The sequence below is a fragment of the Solanum tuberosum genome, unplaced genomic scaffold (assembly GCF_000226075.1).
Source record: "Solanum tuberosum cultivar DM 1-3 516 R44 unplaced genomic scaffold, SolTub_3.0 scf00144, whole genome shotgun sequence".
NCBI lineage: Eukaryota > Viridiplantae > Streptophyta > Magnoliopsida > Solanales > Solanaceae > Solanum > Solanum tuberosum.
Genome location: NW_006239074.1, coordinates 230452 through 246858, shown reverse-complemented (window position 1 = coordinate 246858; position 16407 = coordinate 230452). Strand labels below are relative to the sequence as shown.

The window sequence follows — 16407 nt, the reverse complement described above, 5'->3', positions numbered from 1 at the left end:
ACCCCTACCCAAAAGAAAAACTGTCCAATAGGTTGAAGTATATCACAGTTTTTTTTTTTTTTTTAAATAATTAAAAAATCCACAATCACTATCATATTTGTCACAGCTTACAAACCATACAGAAGATATAAAACACGTTAGACATGAAGTTTTATATAATAGATTTGACCTAAAAAATATTAAAATGAGATCAATCTCGAATCATTAATGAAGAAGACTATCCTTCAAACCAGTTTAGTCATCACAAAAGACGGTATACCATAAGGTTGATAGACAAAAGATAGTGACTCTCATGTTTGAGTGATATTTGTCCTTGAAATTTGAACTCCACCTGCCTATGTTGTACATTACTTTCTTTTTCTTATATTAGTTGTTCATATGATTAAAAATAGTTATTTTAAATTACTTATTAATTTATAAAATTAACATAAAATTAATTAATTTTATTTCATTTTATTTTTATAATTATTTCTTTTTAAAAAAAGTGTAAATAAGTTTATAAAAAATTTGAAAAGTTTCTTAACGAGTAAATAAGTAAAATTATGCTTTTTATTTGTAAATTTTTTTAAGAAGCGTGTAATGAAGAAAATAAAGGACTAATATGAGACGGTGAGAATACTAATCCACTCTGAGCACTATCCTTAAACAATTTCTCCTGTCTGTTTTTTATTCTCCTTTTAGGTATTTTTCTTGATTCTCTTTTCCCTTTGGGGTATTAATTTCCTTTTATTGTTGTTTAATTGAGTATCTTTCACATTTAGCCGCAAAATGCTTTTTCTAAACAAGTTCTATAGAGAAGTAAACCTTGTTTATTTGGTAACATAACTAAATTATATTTCTGATAAATAAAATAAAGTTAAAAAAAAGATAATTTTTTGGAGTGTTCTGATTTCTGAATGAATTAAAATTTTGTCAGTTATATTTGATGAGAACCATGAAAAAGTAGGAATCCATATTTTAAGGTGTAATTTTTGTAATTTATGCTATTTCGATATATTTTTTAGAATTTGATGTAATTTCTAAGATACGATAGAACGTTTTTATTATTTCTGGTTAAATTTTATTTTTTTTATAGTTTCTTTCACATGTAATTGATAGAATATTAAAATATCTGATAGAAGTTAAAACGATTCAATTTTAACAAATTTAAAGAACTAAAATTGTTCACAAGTATATTTAAGCAACTACTTTTAACCATTGTTTGGAATCCAAACAAAGTAATAATTTTCTAAGAACTTTTTTTATTCCAAAACAGTCAGCAAAACACAAACTGCTCTTCAAATAGATAACTTTAAGAAAAACTTTTCAGAAAATATTCTTGAAAAAACTTTAGCAGGAATATATATGCAAAAAAGTCCTTAGAAATATTCAATTATACCAAAAGAATTACAAAAACTCCATAGCATAGTAAATTATATTTAGACTATAGAGACACCAATTACATACCCTTCAAGATATAAATATACATATATATTAAATCTTAAATATACTTAACAACGAAATTTATAATTTTGACACTCAACAACCTAACACATACCCATCTAATTAGTAGTGGGGACTATGGAAACGCAAATAGATTTAGTAGAAAAATATTTTTGAAAATTTTGACTCCGTCAATGAGCGGAATTAGGTAGGTTGATGTCAGATACAATTATTCATGTATGATTAATGGAGTATCAATATTAACAAAGTGATTGGTTGACATAAAAAAAGAAGCAAAGAAAGTTACTTCAAACACACGTTAGGAGCAAATAATTGGTGAATGGAAATGGACAAATAGCTACTATATGTGGGGAAAAAATAACTGGAGAAATGATCCAATCAAAAGCACAAACTTAACAAATATGCCATATAATAAACAATTTTATAATTCATGTAATCCTACAAAGCAAGGTAATAAAAAATAAGATAAATATAAGTAAATTACGGTGAAAATTTAATTACCTTTAATCGAAATCTTTCTTTCTATTAATTAATCCATTGTCAAACACATAAACCCCAAAAGGCAAAAGGCAAAAGCAAAAGGCAAAAGGCAATAGAAAGAACGAAAAAAAAAGAAAAAAGAACACATTTTTTTTTTATAGTTTGGATAAATCACATAATTCACCTGTGACTTACATCACTACTATCACCACCACCATTACCGGCCTCACGAGCCAAAGTTTCAGTAACAGAAGCCAATTTCTGAAGGTTCAGTTTCACAACTGTATCAGCGAAAAGGCGTGTATCTTCCTCCGTATTCCCTTCCGGTATATCTACAACGTACGATTCCAAAACAACCGTCCAGATCTCTCCATCGCGTTCGAATCCATGCACCGTCGTAACTGACCGGTAATTCCTCAACCGGTGTTCTCCGCCAATGATACTAAATCCGGTAACGTGCCGGTCATCGTCCAATATATCTAACCGTTCGGTACTGGTAGCGGCCGGTAAACCGGAGATGACGGTGACGTCACGGGTGGATCCGACGGCCATACAGAAGTCTTCACCTACCGAACAGCTTTTTATGAAGTGCTTGTACGTTTGTGGCTTGTCGAACCGGCGGACGACGGTCCAGACGGTATCGGCCGGCGCGTGGATTCGTTGCGCGAGTAGGGAAGAGCATTGGCCCGAGTTGATTCGGTATGAGTGGAACTCAGCGATGGATGAACTTAGCTCTTGGAATTCTTCCGGAGTTAAACCGGGTGGAACCGTTAAGTGGTGGGTTGTAATTGTTGTTGGAGATGAACCGGTTTGGGAACCCGGTTCAGATAGTTGATGAACCGCGTTGTCTAATGACGTTTCCGGTTTACTATCCATTGAAGAAATAGAGAGAGGAAGGAGATTGAAGAAATGGAGATGGAGAAAGCGAGAGATTTTATTTGTTTATATATATGGGTGAGATAATGGGAAAAAAGGGTAAAATAGGAAAATCAAGTTTTTAAAAATATTTAAAATAAACATAAATAAATTTAGATGAAATCAAACAAATAGACACACTCTTTTATATGATTTAAGCTTGAATCGACTATTTACATGTTCAACTTTATACTATTAATCACTAGTTCTACTAATGGCGCTCACATTGTGTAGGGAATATCTAGTCTGGGCTTTAATGTGCTAGCCTAAAGTCAGAGTTATACTATTTTTATTATTATAAATACTAATTGTGGGGTGCAGGAAAATTTGTCACATAAAGAATTAGAAAAAATAATGAAAAGCCATGTGGGTTCCTGCCATTTTGTCTGAAACAAATTGATTGCCAGCTCGGCCATCTGCAAAGTCAAGCCCAGAATTCATTCTCTATTTTTTTTGTTCAATTTAATTTTTCATAAGTCAATCGCATTCATTATCTTAGTTTACTTTTTTATTATAAGTATTTGCTTATTTCTGTTGTTTTCTTAAAAAAAAAAAAAATTGGCTTCAAATTAGTACTCACAAAGTTTCTCCATGACGAACTCCTTTTGACTTTAGGATATAAAAATGCACTTTCTCTACCATTATTGTCTGGCCGTTTGGTAACTAAATAAAGTTAAATAATAGTAGAAATATACTGAATGAATTAATTACCAAAAAATTTAATATTATTTATGTAATTATTAAATTCAAAATTTAGTTATTTATGTATTAGTTATTTTATCATTTATCATGCATAAAATAAGAAATAGATTCTCTTATATTATAAACATACATTAATTATGTAAGTTTCTAAATTATAAACTAAGCATCATATTAATCTTATATCTTCATGATAACTACCTCCAAACTAGCAAATAAATATGATATTACTTATACAAATTTTAATACTTGCATAACTCATCTTGAAACCTACTGCCAAACATTCTGCCCATACAAATTTTTATAATTTTAAAATTTAATAAGTTCAATATTAATTTCTCAAAATTTGAACTTATAAAAATTTAACCTTGAAGCCGGTTACGGCCTCTGAAAAGGGAATTTTTATATTCTCTTTTATATATAATCACCTATTTGTAGAGTACCTAACTCATTCACTATGCTACTTTCTTTTAAATATAAATAAATAAAAAGAGATAATCCTCGCCAAACCCTTGACATAATCTAGTTGGCTTGGATTTAATTAGTTTTTAAAAAATAAATAAATAATAATAATCTATATACTTAGGTTCTTTATGATAATCCCTGAGGCAAGAACTAAAATCAACTGTGAACTTCATCGTTAAATTCCTCATGGTTAATAGAAAATTTGATAATGTGTGGTTAAGTAAGATTAGCAATGAATCTTATGGTTTAACTACATACAAAATTAATCTGTCACTAATTTATACAATATTTTTTGTGGTGCACCGTGAGTGATATTCATTAATTATTAAGAAAAGTTTTGAAAAACATGTTGAACTTGGTGCAAATTAGTAGTTTCGTCCTCGAATTATTGACAATTTTAAAAACAGTCTTTTATTTGACTAACTATATTTAGATACACCCCGATCTACCACATGACATAACAAGTAGTCTCAAACTCTTGTAGGAGCATGGAGTCTTAATAAAAATCCGAGAGAAGTGTTGAAAACACTCTTAAACTTGACGAGAATTTAGGGGTGTATTTAACTCATGTTACAAAATGAGGATATGTTTAAGTTCAGTTAGTCAAGTAAATGAGTATTTTTAAGGCTGTCAATAGAGAAATAAATATTTTCGTCTCTTTATAGAATTATAGTGAAGAGTTGGCGTCCACGTCACTCCTCGGATGCTCCAGCTAGGCAAACCACCTTTAGCTTAATTATCCAGTACAAAAATTGCACAATAAATTCCAAATAAATAAATAAATAAATAAATAAATAAATAAAAACCAGCATAAAAGTATTATACTTTTCCCTTCATCCAAAAGCTAATTAATTAATTTATAATAAGCAAATTAAAAAAAACAGGCATTTGGAATCGTTTGCCCATCGTGATTGATAAATGTATAGTTAATCATCCTAATTAGTCAAGATATTTTCTTCTTTTTTCGTTTGTTTACTATTCTATTCCCTTGGTTGATAATACATAATGAATTAATACAGGCTAGATTTGCTGCTGAAAATTAGGATTAATTTATTGGTATATGCGGTTAGGGGCGTACAAAATCAAACCGAAAATCGAATCAAACCGCAAATTGAATCAAATCGAACAAAAAACTCGACTAGTGGTTTGGTATTGAAAAAAAAACCCGATTATATTTGGGTTTGGTTTAGTTTTAACTAAAAAAAAACAACCCGAGACCAAACCAACCCGACATTATATATGTAATTTTAAAATTTATTTTATACATAAAAATATTTATATTGATATAATTTTAAAATACTTCTTATACTATTTCATAGTTTTTATCTTTTAATATATTATTTCAAGTTTAAAACTTAGAATTCGAAATGGTCCAATAAAGATTATAGTTCATAGATGTTGATAATATAATTATAATAAAACTTAAGTCAAAATCAAAATTAATACTAATGCAAAAAGAAAATCAATTCAACACTAAGCATGACAATATTATTGAATATTTGTTCTTTAGTTTTACATTGGTTTACATAATCTAATTTTAATTTTCCTTAAATATTTAGTAATGTAACTAATACTTATTTTAGCATGATTTAGTACTTTTAAATTATGATCATTTTCATTATGACTTTGCAATATTTATTTTATATGATGATTTCATTATTATTTTTTATTGAATATTTTAGTGTCATTAGTACTCATCTCATATTTTGTGTTAATTTTTAATAAACACCTTAGATAATTGTATTTTGGTTGGACTAAAGAAATATTTGAAGGACAGGTTAACTATATGTTTGTATGCAAACTTTACGGAAAAAATCTAAAAATTTGAAAAAATCTGAGGTTTATTAGTTTGGTTTGGTTTATAAATTTAAAAATTCGACACAATGGTTTGGTTTATAAATTTGAAAAACCCGAACCAACCCGAGGTTGAAAAACCCGAAAAAATCCGAATTTTATTAGTTTGATTTGGTTTATAATTTAAAATTTTTACACAAAATGATTTGGTTTGTATATTTGAAAAACCCGAACCAACCCGGTCATGTACACCCCTATATGCGGTCAATGAAGTTAAAACTTGGACGTTATTAAGTGTTCGATTTGTATTGAGACGTAATTAAATTTATTTGCCTATGAAAATCTCAAATTAAAGTATTGAAAATTTAATTATTCTTAATTAATTTTTATTATTCATTTCCCTCAACTAAAAAGCTTTATATAAAATGTTTGACATAACAGAAAAATAGTGTGAATTCTATTTTTTACTATTCTCGATATCCTTTTATTTTATCATAACATAAAGTCAGTAACACATGAGATTTCTTCAGCATAAAGCAATCATCAACGAGTTAAAACTTTAAGCTTATTGATTCTAAATTTTAGAAAAAGAAATAAACTAAATTCGTCATATATATTAAATATTTTCAAATATAAACACAACGTCAATGTTAAAGCTATTGAATTTTATTGAATCTAACTCCAGCTCAAACGCAATCCATTTTGTCGTTGTTGCCAAATAATTATAATATTGCATGAAATAGTGACGTATAATATTGAATAGAGTATGTAGTTGCTAGAACATTATTGCCAATAAACATCAACACTAGTTTCTTATATTTTTTTATTTTAGAAGGTGCGGTCATGTATGACAAAGTATAAATATATAATATGGACTTAATTAAGTAAAATTGATCCACGGAGATTAATTAATATAAACAGAATATTCTAGGATGACAGTTTAAATTGAAGTTCTATATTTGTTTTTAGATAAACTAATACTCCCTCCATTCTATATTAATTGAATTTTTGAGGCATTTTTCATTTTTCAAATTAACTTAATTGTTCAGTTTTCAAGACTACTTTTAGAGTGTTCTTTCAATTTTACCCTTCATTTGGATTTTCAATGAGATGACTTCAATAAATTTGACAAAAATTAATAAGGATAAAAATGGAAATCTATGTTCAATTTATGTCTTAATCTACTTTTCTTAAATGGTGTGAAACACCTCAAAAATTTAATTAATATGAAATGGAGGGAGTATAGTTTAAGGCAAAATTAAAGTAGACCCCAAAAATGGGAATTGAAACCCTATTTGGTTAGTCATTCTGAGGTTCAAGTTTTGTAATGACCCTGTTAAAATTTGAGAATTGAATGAAAAACTACTTTATAAATAAAAAAAATTGAAGTCGATACAATAGATACATGTATCGATTAAAATGAATGAATTGTTCAAAGATACGTTTATCGAAAAAGGGCAAAGGAGATACTTCCTTCCACCCATGATATCAAAGACAAAGGAGTGGCTCAAGGCAATTCTTCCAAACAAAGAATTTCGGAGAAGAGGTTAACTGTTTTATCACTTTAAAGTTTTGTAAATTACCAAAATATGATATTTGTAAAATGTATCAATTCTTATTAGATATGTATCACTGAGACAATTAATAACACTAATACAAGTACCAAACTAAAAGTTTCAAATATGATATATGTATCTCTATTTTTATAGTTCTCTGCACAATATATGTTTTGTAAACCTAACACATATATCATTTGTATATTGTATCAAGTTTTAGTGAAACAAAAAATTGAACTGAACCGAACCAATTGAATGCCCACTACGCAGGAATTGGAGAATTATATGTGACAAATTCACCTATACAAGAAATAGATCAGGATAATGAAAATGAGTTTTGGATTCATGTTAATGGAACCATACTACGATTTACAATTCGGGAGTTCAAATTATATTTCCCATTTGAAATGCATCGGAAATGAAGATTTTGTTTTTTTCCTCAGAGAACAAAGAACACATTTTTTTTTTATAACCGAGAAATCTGTCTGTGACCCGCCCTTTGGATCAATCACAGCCTTCTAAATTCGGTGGATGATGGACCCGCCCCTCTACCCTTCTCCACTTAAATACCGGGCTTCGCTTTGCATGGTGTGGGGCTTGAACCTGCGACCTAAGCCACAAATCCTCCACCTTTTGCCACTCAAGCTAGGCCTTGGGGCAGAAAACAAAGAACACATTTATGCAAAAATATTTTGAAGACAGAATAAATGTCAAGAAATTGCCAAACAATGTGATTTTCAATTATTTCTTTAATTTGAAGCAAGTTTTCCTAGGAGTTAAAATTGCCAAAAGCCCATTTTTTGAATTCAGGATGAGCCCTCAAACAATACTAAGTTTAGAAATCTGGCCCAGAGAACGGAATGTTATTATAATATAATTTACCTCCAAAAATTGACTTCACGAAACTCTAGCAATATTTAGATTATAACTTTATAATCAAAGAAACTAAACTCTAGTACCTTTCACCTCTACATACAGTTAACCCAATTATATATAACTATCACTTTCAAGACTACGCTCCTAGTCTCGAATGTTAAAAACAATACTTCAAAATTCGGTCATATACTCAAAAAGCGAGTTCATCTGGAGATAACATAAAGCTGATAATAATGTGTGACTGGCTGTCTAAAAGCCTTTATTCAAGATGAGTTGCTGCGACAAGCCCTCAGCTAACCTTTATTAAGATGAGTTGCTGGGACAAGCCCTCAGCTAACTCTAGATGTATGAAAACCTTTATTAAGATGAGTTGCTGCGACAAGCCCTCAGCTAACCTTTATTAAGATGAGTTGCTGGGACAAGCCCTCAGCTAACTCTAGATGTATGAAAACCTTTATTAAGATGAGTTGCTGCGACAAGCCCTCAGCTAACCTTTATTAAGATGAGTTGCTGGGACAAGCCCTCAGCTAACTCTAGATGTCGAAAACCTTTATTAAGATGAGTTGCTGGAACAAGCCCTCAGCTAACTCTAGATGTATGAAAACCTTTATTAAGATGAGTTGCTGGGACAAGCCCTCAGCTAACTCTAGATGTCTGAAAACTAAAGACATAAACAACTGAAATCAAAACATAGAGGTTGTCCTCGAAAGATGAAGACTCACGAAAATGCAACTAAGCTGGCCAGGGATCGTACTAACATCGAGATGGATGCTGGACGTTCGGACCTATATAAAACAACATAGCACAGAGAGTTTTCGGTCAGTGATTTAAATGTACTGAATATGCGGGACATGCATCACATGTCTAATAAATTTAACAAGATAAATCTAAAGGACTGAACTGATAAGCATGAACTAATGCAATGATGACTAAGTAAAATAATGTACAACTGATAAGTACTGGACTGAAATAACTAAATACATAGTCATGCAATATCTGAGAAAACTAAATTGTGCCAGATATTAAAATTGAAATATAACCATGTGAGCTAGATACAGAGCTCGATGCTTAATTACCATAAAAAGGGATCAACATACCGTGTCAGGGTATACAAACTAATCTGATCTGACATTGTACCACTAAATTGATAATAGCCCTGTGGTGATACGTAATTTTGGGATTTAGAAATTGCTACTAAAGGTCTTAGTTGACCCTGACAATGAGCCTTCATCCACTCAGTACTACGTAATACTCCCAACCAAATTTATACTAAAAATATAATAATACTGAATAACTCATGATTACTGAAAATTGATGATTACTAAATAATAGACACGTTATCTCAAAGCATCTTATGCATATGAATTGAATAACAAAGAATAAAGTAATCATGAAAACCCTCTATATCTTGACTAAAACATGCAATTTAAAATATACAAGTCCAAAGGCATAAAATTTACTTGTTCTGAGGGCTCATGAATATGTACTAAAGTAAACATACTAAAATTCATGGAAAAACATATATGCTTATGAATTAGTAAAGAGAGGAAATGAGTTACTTCAAAATTCATAATAATCATAAGAATCCTATTACTCTATAAAATTAATTATCTGAAGATATAAGGTTTTCTTGAAAATCAATGAGTGAAAGGATACCTATTGATGAATTCTCATATACCTAAAAGAAATACACTTGAAGAGAATTTTGTAATTGAACTTGAAGGTGAGGAACCCTAATTTTTGCTTAAGATGAGTTTGATCGCAACATCTGATTGTTCTAAGTATTAGGCGTTGAGGGAGGGGTTTAAGTGGATTGGTTTTTCCTTAATTCTAATAATTAGGATAAGCCAAAACGACGTAGTATAGGAATTAGAAGAGTAAAAAGACTAAAACAATCTTGAAAGAAAAACTATCTAAAGGATCCACAAGGGCATCTACGGTGTGTGGTTCCATCTATGGTCCATAGATGCCGTCCGTTAAATACACCAATATTAACAGTCTCTGAAGTTCAATACACGAGACCATCCTACAACCCATAGTTTCATCAACAGTCTGTAGAATCCGTCTATAAAATGTTTTGTAGTAAAAATTAATAGCTAAGTTTTTCTGCACAACATTTCACGAGGCCAATTCACGGTCCGTAGTTAGATCCACAACCCGTGATTTGAGTTTATAAAACTCGAGTTGAAAATCAAATCTTTGAAATTGATTTATGAGTATCATCTACGGTCCGTGATTTCTCTTGCGTTTGTAAATTCTAAAATTTGCTGATTTGAATTTCTAAACTCCTCTTGATCTATTAGTTACGATATGATCTAGTCTTAAAATTTCTGAAGTGTTATATTTTTAATCCTTAATCATAGTTAATAAACATATACATTATTACCTTATTAGTCCACTTAACTATCGTAAATTCATATAGATTGATGTAACAGTAGCGCATGCAAGTATCACTCTATCTTTTTTATATCTAGCATTGTCTTCGAATCAATTTATTAAGTAGAATATGAAGAGACTTAGTCATATACTTGTGTTATCCTACTCCCAAGATACAACAAATAATTTAGTATTTTCTAATGTGCACTAAAAAAGTAGTTCTAGTTTTCATGTATTACATCAAAAACGTAATTCTATAGACCAATCATAGAATAGAATTGTAATGTAAACAAACCTCATATATATCATCAATAATCTTCCAACTGTGCGATGATGCTTGCAAAGACCTGGTAACCTTGAGACATGTCAAACAGTAGACAATATTCATTGTCTGCATGGTATGTATCCATAATGCCTGCATTTCACAAAATAGAGCAATAATCTCAATTAATTCTATGAGCATAAAAGGCCGTGCATGGAGGGTCGACCAGTGCTTGAACTAAGATTGTTTTAGAATGATAAAAACGAAAAAATAGTACCGTAACCAGTAGTTTGAACATCATAACCCCTGTCCTGTAAACAAATTAAATAGGAGTAATGAATAAGTGCATGTTATAATTACAATAAAAGCAAACAAGAAGATTTAATTTGAAAGAAAAGTTACAAACCTGGAGATCTCTTATCAATGGCAAACTACCAGTGATAGAATATGGTTCTACATATCCAACTACCTCTTCGGTAGCTTTGGATAGTACTTTATACCCCAGAGAATTGAGATCACAAGCAACGCCAGAATAAGCTTCATCGAAACTTATACTCATACTGCCCCTTATGTTTTCATCTGGGAGAACATATTTTGAAACAGGGCCTCGAGTATCAAGTTGTTCGATATTTGCATTCAAGTCATCAACATATTCTTGTAATTTCTTTAGAACATCTGATACACTGAAAAAGAAGGATATTGCATTGTTAGAATGTCTACTAATTTCAAGAGATTTGATTGTTCATTAATTTTAATCTTGTTTATAAAGGAATAATACATACTTGTAAAATGGAGTCAACCTACAAAAAAAATATAGAATTGTAATTAGATACTATTATCATTTGATGAATGATTACAAAAAGGCTTTAATTTGAAGAAGAAACTAAACTTACCTAACATCTCCAGAAATAGTGCACTCACCAGGAATTTGGTTGTTTCCACCCCCAGGATCTGCATGAGCAAATAATTTACTACTGTAATTCATAAAAACAATTGGAGTATGCTCAAAATTTGATAACTTACAAAACCATTGAGTTGGTTTCATGGTGGATGGTGCCTCAAATTTGTAGACTTGTTCTTTAGGATGGGGAGGGAAATCTCTATAGAAGCGGGTTTGAATTTCTTTCAGTGCTTCCATACCAAGTTCCAAAGCATTGATAGCCTAACCATTGAAAATTTTAGTCTAACATTTTAAACAATGTCATGTGATCTTCAGGTCTAAAAAATAAAGGAAAAGCAACAACGAAAATATTGGCATGCACATTATGAAACCAAACAATGAAAATTGTGACAAGGGTTGGAGAAAGGTTGTTGTGCTTGAGCATTAAAGTACTTGAGTTTAGTGGTGGGCGTTCGGTTCAGTTTTCGGTTTTATACCAAACCAAATTAATTCTGTTCGGTTTAGTTTGGTGTTTTTAAATCGGTTTTTTTGGTGTGAAAGAAAAATTAAATGAGGACAAAATCAAAGTATAAGATATTTCAAAATTTAAAACTATTTTAAGAAATGATGTGTCTCACCATGAAACACTTATTGTGCTAACTAAAAGATTATATTATCTTTGTCAAAAATATTGTGCCTCCAACTATTTCTCGAGAAAAACAAGAACGGAGACGGCTTCCTTTACATAATGTACATTGATAAAAAAATGTTTGGGTTCCTCTTGGAAATTAATATTTGAAGTTAACTATTGAATTGTGCATTTGTTGCTACTTCGATCTGTTCATGAATGAAGTTGTCTTCTTATTTTCAGTTAAGAAAATGCCATAAATAATATATATATATATATATATATATATTATTTATTTTTAAATAAAAGTTTGATTTTACGGTGCACCTAAATTCTGTGACCCTTACACCAAATCGAAAAATCAAACTTTTGAAAAAATAACACTGACATCGAAATGAAAAATCGAAGAACCAAATTAGTTCGATTCAGTTGAGTTTTTTGATTTTCCGGTATTTATGCCCACCCCTACTTGAGTTACTCTTATCTATATATATCTCTAAGATAACATCACAACCTTAAAAAGTCCTACATGATACCAATTAAAAGCCTTCTACTGTCTTGGAGAGCCACATTATAGATAAGCTTATAATACTACAATTTTAAGCAAACAAATTCATGTTTTTATTCGGTATTCACCCTAGGGTTTTCCTTTTTCAAAACAAAAAATACTAAGTCTAGAGGTTTATTCCTTCTAACTTAATAGCATTCACAATATAGTCTTAGATAGGGGTAGGCATAAATACTAAAAAATAGAAAAACCGAACCAACGAACTAATTCGATTCTTTGGTTTTGGTTTTTCGATTCGGTGTAGGTGTTATTTTATTAAAAGTTCGGTTCTTCAGTTCGGTGTAAGGGTCTCAGAACTTTGGTGCACCGAAGAACCGAACTTTTATAAAAAATAATATATATATATATATACACCAAAGAACCGAACTTTTATAAAAAATAATATATATATATATATACACCAAAGAACCGAACTTTTATAAAAAATAATATATATATATATATACACCAAAGAACCGAACTTTTATAAAAAATAATATATATATATATATACACCAAAGAACCGAACTTTTATAAAAAATAATATATATATATATATACACCAAAGAACCGAACTTTTATAAAAAATAATATATATATATATATACACCAAAGAACCGAACTTTTATAAAAAATAATATATATATATATATACACCAAAGAACCGAACTTTTATAAAAAATAATATATATATATATATACACCAAAGAACCGAACTTTTATAAAAAATAATATATATATATATATACACCAAAGAACCGAACTTTTATAAAAAATAATATATATATATATATACACCAAAGAACCGAACTTTTATAAAAAATAATATATATATATATATACACCAAAGAACCGAACTTTTATAAAAAATAATATATATATATATATACACCAAAGAACCGAACTTTTATAAAAAATAATATATATATATATATACACCAAAGAACCGAACTTTTATAAAAAATAATATATATATATATATACACCAAAGAACCGAACTTTTATAAAAAATAATATATATATATATATACACCAAAGAACCGAACTTTTATAAAAAATAATATATATATATATATACACCAAAGAACCGAACTTTTATAAAAAATAATATATATATATATATACACCAAAGAACCGAACTTTTATAAAAAATAATATATATATATATATACACCAAAGAACTATATATATATATGGGCATTCTCTTAACTAAAAATAAAGAGTCAACTAACAATTTAATTATTCATGAATAAATCAAAGTAGCAAGAAATGTACAATTCAATAGTTAACTTCAACTATTAATTCCCAAGAGGACCAAAACATATTTTTATCAATGTACGTTATGTAAAAGAATCCATCTTCGTCCTTGTTTTTCTCGAGAAGTAGTTGGATGCACAATGTTCTTGACAAAGATAAATATAGCCTTTTAGTGCAAAGTAAATGTTTAATGGCGAGACATATTCTTTAGAAATATTTTTAAATTTTTAGTATCTTATACTTTGATTTTGTCCTCATTTTATTTTTCATTCACATCGAAAAACCGATTTAAAAATACCGAACTAAACCAAACTGAAGTAGAAAAAACCGAACCGAACCGAATTAGTTTGATTTAGTATACGGTGCACACTTTTCTAAAATAAAAAATCGAGGACCCTAACCAAAGTTTGATAAAACCGAACCGAAGAACCGAACGTCCACCCCGGCTAAATAATTTTGTGTAGAGGGAGAATTCGTGGGAGCTCTATATTTTGTACTCTCTTTTATGAAGTGGATTGTTCATCTCCTCTTGTGGACGAAGGTTAGTTGACCGAACCACGTTAAGTATTTATATCTCTTATAATATATTTCTTATTTGTCTTGGTCTTTCGAGATTTGCTTGTGTAATAACAAGAAGATGTAGTGTGGTATTTATTAAGTTTAAAAGAGTACCTTGTTGGGCAGACCACTGTGGAAACCCTTTCCGAATACCTCAAGTTTCCATGGTATAACACCACCAGTACCAATGCATGGTTGTTTATCAGCTGTGTCAATCCAGAATCTATATACATACACACACGTATATATAAATACTATAAATAAATTCACTATGCAACGTAATTTTATACCATAGCATATATACTTACAGAGGACCTTGCTTTAAATTATCAAACCATCCATCCTTATCTAATGCATCCACACCAATCCCTTGGATAGATGCGTTCTCTTCACTCGCTATGAAAATAGCAATCACCGTCGATTTCAATTTTATCTTCGTCTCTGCTAAACTCTTCATAAGCTCAGTGACAAGAGCCACATGACCTAAACAATCCGTAGTTCCACGTCCTTTAAGTTTATCACCATCAACGCTCAATGAAAACGGATCAAATGCCTGATCATACACACAAAATTATGCATGTTAAGACAATTAAGCTAACCGCAATACCAAAATTATAAGTAATTAATTTACTTAAATTACCCATTGATCAGGATTGGCAGGAACAACATCCATATGCATTCCAACAAAAGACACAACTTTTTTTGGATCAGTACCAGGATACTCCACAATAAGGTTACCCCTATTAGGAGTATAAGCAATATGATTGATGATCAGTGGTCCGCCATTTTTGTTGCTAAATGGATTAAGGATATCAAGAACATGTTTCACAATCCTGTCTTCCTCCGGGATAAGGTCTGGTGGATTGTTCTGTACATATTTCGACTCGCCGATCACTTTCTTCATAAGAGCTACGAATGAATCCTTGTTTAGATCGCCCAAAATCTGCTTTACATCAGCCATATTAATAATATGGGAATGAAAGTGCTTCTTTTCACAAAGCTAAGTTTGATATGGTACCAATATGTATGGGAGTTGGTTCATTTTATATTACGTGATTCTTTTGGCTTGGATACTCTTGTAAAATCCATGTCCACATAATATATGTATCGTGTAAAACGTGTTGTACAGTATGCCACCATTATCAATATTTTTCCATTATACTAAATATAGTTGTTTAATAATCGATAAGCTTGTGCTTGTTTGGAGAGATCATCATAAATGATTAAAGTGTGTCGTTCACGATACATAAAATATTCAGCCAGTACTTTCCCTGGCATACGGAAAGAAAATCCAGGATGACGGCTTTCAAAAGCCGAGTAAGGGACGGGGAGAGGGCGACTAAAAAGGAGGCTCGACCTTGGCCTTATCTTGCAGGTGACGACGACGTCGGGAAGGTAAGCGAGACAGAAGTCTCATTGTTCGTGGTGTTGCAATGAATTCATTGGATGATAATAGCGTATAAAGATTTTCTTTCTACTTCCTCCTCTATCTAAGTGTCAAGTTTTAGCTCATAGGTGGTTCATTTTGGGGTCTTCCTTCTCGAATTGTTCTCTCAAGCGAGTTGATTATCACACTGATCTCTGTGTGAGATTTCTTTTGTCATTTTTAAGGCTTTCAAGGACTCCTGAGTTGGTGATTTGTCGGATAGAGTATTAGAACGGAAAGATCCA

The 16407-nt window shown here is 30.4% G+C and overlaps 3 protein-coding genes across 5 annotated transcripts in view; all 3 read right to left on the bottom strand.

The window, feature by feature from the left end:
• Nucleotides 1-2103: 2103 nt before the first annotated feature.
• On the bottom strand, nucleotides 2104-2821 carry PYL1 (abscisic acid receptor PYL1-like). The gene has a single exon (NM_001297630.1). The coding sequence runs from the start codon at nucleotides 2797-2799 to the stop codon at nucleotides 2104-2106; it is 696 nt and encodes a 231-aa protein (NP_001284559.1). The 5' UTR covers nucleotides 2800-2821.
• A 5628-nt stretch (nucleotides 2822-8449) lies between these two features.
• Nucleotides 8450-15772, bottom strand: LOC102596574 (acetylornithine deacetylase-like). The gene is made up of 11 exons (XM_015311103.1): nucleotides 15377-15772; nucleotides 15045-15289; nucleotides 14851-14959; nucleotides 11890-12028; nucleotides 11760-11817; nucleotides 11649-11666; nucleotides 11273-11549; nucleotides 11144-11177; nucleotides 10900-11019; nucleotides 8624-9013; nucleotides 8450-8583 (listed from the first exon to the last, which is right to left on the bottom strand). The coding sequence occupies exons 1-9, from the start codon at nucleotides 15695-15697 to the stop codon at nucleotides 10913-10915; spliced, it is 1308 nt and encodes a 435-aa protein (XP_015166589.1). The 5' UTR covers nucleotides 15698-15772; the 3' UTR covers nucleotides 8450-8583; nucleotides 8624-9013; nucleotides 10900-10912.
• The window catches only part of LOC102595902 (acetylornithine deacetylase), a 52942-nt gene continuing 44984 nt past the window's right edge, over nucleotides 8450-16407 (bottom strand). The window contains exons 11-13 of one of the 3 annotated variants that reach the window (XR_001474081.1): nucleotides 8721-9013; nucleotides 8624-8680; nucleotides 8450-8583 (exon numbers count right to left, since the gene is read on the bottom strand). The gene's annotated coding sequence lies outside the window, so the exon portion shown is untranslated. Of the gene's footprint in view, nucleotides 8584-8623; nucleotides 9014-16407 lie in introns of all 3 variants that reach the window. The other 2 variants (XR_001474082.1, XR_001474080.1) reach the window with 2 other exon arrangements.

Bases quoted from the DNA above. Each gene is read 5' to 3' on its own strand.
- PYL1 (NM_001297630.1), bottom strand. From the start codon at position 2,799: ATGGATAGTAAACCGGAAACGTCATTAGACAACGCGGTTCATCAACTA.
- LOC102596574 (XM_015311103.1), bottom strand. From the start codon at position 15,697: ATGGCTGATGTAAAGCAGATTTTGGGCGATCTAAACAAGGATTCATTC. The intron at 15,290-15,376 runs GTAATTTAAGTA...GTGTATGATCAG, and splicing joins CTGCCAATCCTGATCAATGG to GCATTTGATCCGTTTTCATT. The intron at 12,029-14,850 runs GTACTCTTTTAA...TTCAATGGTTAG, and splicing joins ACAGTGGTCTGCCCAACAAG to GCTATCAATGCTTTGGAACT.